The sequence below is a fragment of the Coturnix japonica genome, chromosome 2, assembly GCF_001577835.2.
Source record: "Coturnix japonica isolate 7356 chromosome 2, Coturnix japonica 2.1, whole genome shotgun sequence".
Lineage (NCBI taxonomy): Eukaryota > Metazoa > Chordata > Aves > Galliformes > Phasianidae > Coturnix > Coturnix japonica.
The window spans coordinates 117,628,740-117,634,649 of NC_029517.1; the positions used below are offsets into that span (position 1 = coordinate 117,628,740).

At 51.1% G+C, this 5,910-nt stretch overlaps 1 protein-coding gene across 14 annotated transcripts in view; it reads left to right on the forward strand.

Moving 5' to 3' along the window:
* The first annotated feature begins 1,352 nt into the window (after window positions 1–1,352).
* Window positions 1,353–5,910, forward strand: part of UBR5 (ubiquitin protein ligase E3 component n-recognin 5) — a 61,599-nt gene continuing 57,041 nt past the window's right edge. For 11 of the 14 annotated variants that reach the window (XM_015856009.1, XM_015856008.1, XM_015856010.1 and 8 more), the window contains exon 1: window positions 2,074–2,210. In XM_015856009.1, the coding sequence (XP_015711495.1) occupies window positions 2,089–2,210 (122 nt within the window). In that variant the 5' untranslated portion in view covers window positions 2,074–2,088. Of the gene's footprint in view, window positions 1,703–2,073; window positions 2,211–5,910 lie in introns of those variants that run through there. The other 3 variants (XM_015856021.2, XM_015856022.2, XM_015856017.2) reach the window with 2 other exon arrangements.

The window sequence follows — 5,910 nt, forward strand, 5'->3', positions numbered from 1 at the left end:
GTCAGCTGGTAAAATGTAGTCACAGTATCACAGTCTTGTGCGGGTTGGAAGGGACCTTAGAGATCATCGAGTCCAACCCCTGGGACTCGAGCCTCCTGTGTAGCAGAGCGGCACTTCTACCACTTGCGCCACAGGGGGGATTTCATCCTTGTCATGGGGTGCTTCTGACAGCATGCTGAACCTTCCATCGTGTTACACATTCACATCAGAATAACAAATGTCAGCTAAACATTAGGATCGATGTCCCCTCATCTACACTTAAGATTACCTGCCACTTGAGACAAGGTATAAACTCTTGGAGCGAACAATAAAGCTGAGGTTTGCATTACTGAAGTTTATTCTGGCTCTGAGCACGAGTTCCAGTGAAATCAATTTTTTCTTCCCTATGCTGAGTGTTTGTGTTGGCAAAGCCACAGGCAACGGCTAAAGCTGAGGTTGTCATAATGTAAAGAAAGCCACAGAAAACGACTGCTTAGAAATGCCAGCAGCAGACTGCTGAGGCCCAACAGACATATGCTTCATTTGGGTCTTTCCAGCTGTTTTCCTGTCCTTTATCTAATAGGTTTCCATACCCCATTAACTTTTAAAACTTGTTTGTGAAGGGCGGAAGGAATAGACTAATTGAAAGTAATTGAAATCTCACCCTTATATCCAGCCCTTCATAGAACTCCATTGAACAAGTCGTGTTATTTGGAAATGTCAGTGCTTCGGAAACTAGGTTTTAATCCTGGGAGCAAACATAAATTAACTGTATCTTCCCAAGTTCTACTAAATATAGTAGAAACATCCCCAAGGATGCAGGGACCACAGTCTGGTGCGGGTTGGAAGGGACCTTAGAGATCATCGAGTCCAACCCCCGGGATTCGAGCCTCTGTGTAGCAGAGCGGCACTTCTACCACTTGCGCCACAGGGGGATTCGAACCCAGGGCCTCAGGTGTTGCAACGCGGCATTGCTACCACTGCGCCACCGGGGCACACAACTTACACGTATCCTTCCAGCACCACAGACACCCGAGAGCGGACGTACGGGGAAATAGAGCAGGAGACCCCGGACCCGGCCGTGGATTCACCCGCGTCCTGCGCACCAGGCGGCTGCGGAGGGATGGGGGAGGGATGGGGGACGCAGGGGGAGGGGCGGAGCGGGGCTCCCTGAGGCGCGGGCCGGGCCTTTCATCGCCCCCCCTCACGTGATCTACTACGTCCCTCGCGCATGACGTCACCGCGCACGGCGCGAGGCTCGCACCTATCGGCGGCGGTTTTAGTGGAACGGCCCCGCCCGGCAGCGCGCCCGCCAATCGGCGCGAGCCTTGCAGCGTGGCGACGCGGCGCGGCCCCGCCCCGCCCGGCTCGGCGCACGGAGGGAGGGAGAAGGGCCCGCTGGAAGTTAAGATGGCGGCGCGTGTGTGAGCGCGGTGTGGGACCAGCCTCTTTCCGGCGGCGCCGTAGCTCGGCCGGCCCCTCCTTCGAGTCCTGCGCGTCTCCCAGCGAGCCCAGCGCTCCGCCGACGGCCTCGAGCGACCCCGGGGGAGGGCAGGAGGCCGAGCGCCCCCCTCCCCCCCGCCCCCATTGTGTGCCCGGCCCCCGCCCGCCCGCCTCCCTCCCTCCCGCCGCCGGGGGGGGCGGCGGCGGCGGCGCCGACCATGACCTCGATCCACTTCGTGGTGCACCCGCTGCCGGGCACCGAGGATCAGCTCAATGACCGGTGAGGGGCAGGCCCCGCGCGGCGGGGGGCGGAGGGGAGGGGCCGCCGGCGCGGCTCGGCCCCCGGCGGGGCGGGGGAGGGACCGGGGAGCTCCGGGCGGCGCCGAGGGATCCCCCGTCCCTACGTGCTGCCGCCCCGCTGCCGTCCCGTGGGGGCTCGGAACCCCCGTGTCTGCGCAGCCTGGGCCCCAAAGTTTGCCCCCCCCTGCTCCCCAGAGGAGCTCCGGGCTACTGGGGGGGCGGGGGAGCGCCATGCGGGGTGGGCAGAGGGGTGTATGGGGATCGCTGTGCTGTGCTCCGCTGTGCTCTGCTGTGCTCCGCTGCTCCTCGCTGCCTGCCGGGCCGTGCGCCTGCTGAGCTGATAAAGGCACGGCCCGTCTCCTCCTGATGGCCGCTGCGACGATCGGCCCGGAGACCTCGTGGGCAACTTTATCTGTCGCTGCGGATGGGGGGAAAGCGGAGCGCTCGGGAGAAAATACATCTTGGAAGCGAGTTCTTCTGCCTGATTGGTGCGGGTTTGACAGCGTTCTGTGTTGCAGCCCGGTGTTTTCCTGCAGTAATCGCGATCAGCCTGCATGGTAGTTTGTAAATGCCACTGCTGCCCTTATCTCGGCATTCTTAAGAACGTGTAGGTCTTAATCTTTGTTTCTCAGGGATATATGTGCGAATAACTTAGGATTTTTAATCGTCTCTGTATAGAGACTGACTTTTTTATTTTTTTTTTACACTGCTGAAAAACGTTACTTGTTTTTTATAGTATCTTCCTGATATTTATAATTTCTGGAAGTGTTGGCTCTTAGTAACGTTCCTCTGGTTTCTCATCTCACCAGGCTGCAGGGTAGGTCGGGGTCCAGCTAACTTTGCTGCTGTTGGCACTTTGCATTAGGAGAAGCGAGGAATCTCTGCTGAGACATCTCTGTTAATGCACAGCTGAGGTCCCAGAGCTCATGGCAAGGAAAATAGGTCAGCATAGAGATAAAACTTCTGCCAAACTGCATCATCCCTGCCCTTTCAGAGGGAGAGGAAACTTGTGTTGATAAAATGGGACCTGGACTTGCAACGTGTTGATGTGATGTGTCTATTCCTTAACCTGCTGATGCGTTTTGCAGGACCTGACCCTAAGGAGGCCTGCCCACTTGTAAGGGGGTTTCTTGGCTGCCTGCTGGATCACACAGAGTCACAGAATGACCCGGGTTGGAAGGGACCGCAAGGATCATGTAGTTCCAACCCCCCTGCCTGGCAGGGCCACCAAACATACACCTTTACTAGATCAGGTTGCCCAGGGCCCCGTCCAACCTGGTCTTGAATACCTCCAAGGATGGGGCATCCACAACCTCCCTGGGCAGCCTGTTCCAGGGCCTAACCACTCTCCTAGTGAAGAATGTGGATGCCACACAGCTCTGGCATGTGGCCCTCTCCCTTAGAGTGACAGACAGGTGATGCTGTGCTAGGAGTTCTCTTTCCTCCTTGGGCTGTTTTGACTTAGGGCGGTGATTGAGGACTTTAAACCTGAAAGAACCCCAGTGGTTTTCCCATATCTTTTATTTTTTAATGTCGATAGACCCTTCAGAAAATATTTAGCATGTAATTATGATGCCTTGGTTGGAGTGAGAGAGCTTGTCATTTTTTTCTTTAATGTCATGTATTGTATTGACTTACCATTTAAAATGGTGGCCCTGAATTCTTCATAATGCTTCCCAGGTTATTTATTGTTTCTACTCTGTACTGCTGCAGCAGCACTTATGACTTCTGCTTGAGTACAGGAAGCTTCATCAGGTGTGGTAATTAATAGATGGCAAAGGCAGCAGAAGTGCCCTGAAGTGTCTTGTTCTGAAAAAAAATCAGGTAGCTCTTGATCTGAGCTGCAAGGCAAACATTTCCATTTTGTAAGTGGGATTTGACAACAAGTGCGGTGGCTGTGCATCAGAACTTGTAGTGTGGTGAAGCTGCAGTGATTAACAGATAGGGTGCTGGAAATACCAGGTCAGTGTTATTGGTAGCTGTTCTGTCCTTATAGGTAACGATCAAGAGGGCTTAGTGAGTTTTCATATTTATGCAGGTAGCATTTAGGATCTTGGAACTTATTTCTGTATGGTGGGATGCCATACAGAACAGGACACAGGGAAATGGTTTTAAGTTGAAAGAGGGAAGATTTAGGTTGGATGTTAGGGGGAAGTTCTTCACTAGGAGAGTGGTTAGGCCCTGGAACAGGCTGCCCAGGGAGATTGTGGATGCCCCGTCCTTGGAGGTGTTCAAGACCAGGTTGGACGGGGCCCTGGGCAACCTGATGTAGTAAATGTGTATGTTTGGTGGCCCTGCCAGGCAGGGGTTTGGAACTACATGATCCTTGAGGTCCCTTCCAACCCGGGTCATTCTGTGATTCTGTGTGATTCTGTGTTCCTTTCATGGATGCAGTAATCACGTTTCAAACCTGTGATCTTGATGTGTTCAGGATACCTGATGGCTTTCGGTATTTTATAAGAACGTATTTGATAACACTATGCTTAATCATGTGTAGATATGGCAAGTGGGTGAATTGAATTTGGAAGGCATGGTTCTGTTGAAGTATTGTTCTGCTCTTGGGCTGTCTGCACAACATGAGGTGGCAGTTCTCTTCAGCTTGGGTTGGTGCAGTTTGTGTCATTTCTGTCCTGCAGCTTTTACTCATTTTCTGTGTAATTATTTGTGCCTCTTGCTCGTACAGCAACTTGGAGAACGGGGAAACGCTTTGCAGCAAAAAAAGTAACGTTAGAACTCTACAATTTGGCTGATGGCACAAGTGTAATGGGACAGTGCTCCTTAATGAGCATTGTTGGGAATGGTTCGCATTGCGCCTTGATGGCACTCATTAGACCTCTCTCTGCTTCCAACATTTGCTCGTTTGTGGTGCTCATTCAGATGTCCAGAAACAAACTAGCTGCACTGGAGGAGGCCCATAGAGTACACTGTTAGCTTTGCTTCTGGAGCTGTTAGGATTCATTCATTTGAAATAAGTGACAGGCTGCACTTGGGTTTTGGATGAGGTAGTTAAGCCTTTTATGGTGGGTTTATTGGGGAAGATGGGCAACCTCAGGTTTCATCCCCTTCCTCCCCCCCATTCCTCCCTCCCCCCGCACCCCGTTAGCAATGTGTTCTATTTGAACTGAATATGAAAGTTTTAAGGTGAGAAAAATCAGGATGACCCGCAGATTAAGAACCAACTCCATAAAGCGTTTGGGACATAAATAATTACTTTAACCTTTGAAAAAGAGATGCCCAGCTTCTGTTGCAGCGCGAGTTAAATATATTTCTTGGTTATCCACCTGTTCCATGTATGTTTCAGGGTTGGGGACTTTGCACTTTGTAAAGGAAGCCTGGCACACAGATGGATGGATAGCGAGTGTTAGTTAATGTTGGGTTTTGTTCTTTTTCTTCTTTTTTAATTTAATGTTAGGGTAGGAAATGGGGGTAATGGTGATGAATAACCGTTTCTTGGCTGTTATGAAACCTCACAGGAGCATCTGAACTTGCTGCTGTGTGAAAAGGGGAGTCTCTCACCTTGCATTAGGCTTTGTGGTTTTCTGAATGCGATCTCCCGTTAAGAATAGGATTTGTCTCAGGGCTTTGCCTTTGCTTTTACTTTATAATAAAAAAAGTCTCATCGGCTGAGCCATTCAAGTTCCAGCATAAAGAAGAGGGTAAGATGCCATTTCTCAAGTGGTTATTGACGCATGGTTAATGGGCTTTTTTCTCCCCTGTGAAGATGAGACCTAATGAATTTAGTTAAACAGGGTATTCGGAATGTAAGGTGAGTGGTGTGTAGAAGGTTTTCTCACAGTAAGCTCTTTGAAGTCAGTAATGGGACTGAGAAAGCTCATTCTGGGCTTCTGCGGGTATTTATGCACAGTCAGCTTTGGGGGAAGAAAGTCTCTTGCTTCTAAGTGAGTTTATTCTCCCTTAATACATTCAGTACCTTTTTCTATTATTTGAACATTACTTAATTTGGGCCGTGTCTAAATTGAGAAACGAACTTGCATTCTAAATTTACCCAGTCCCTGTTGTTTATACGCTCTGACAGTCATCTTCCGTGGAAAAGGTACCTGGCAAGAGGTATTCCTTCAGCCTGTGCCTGTGTATCTCCTTGCTTGGGTACCCACAGAATCCCAGAATGACCTGGGTTGGAAGGGACCTCAAGGATCATGTAGTTCCAACCCCCCTGCCTGGCAGGGC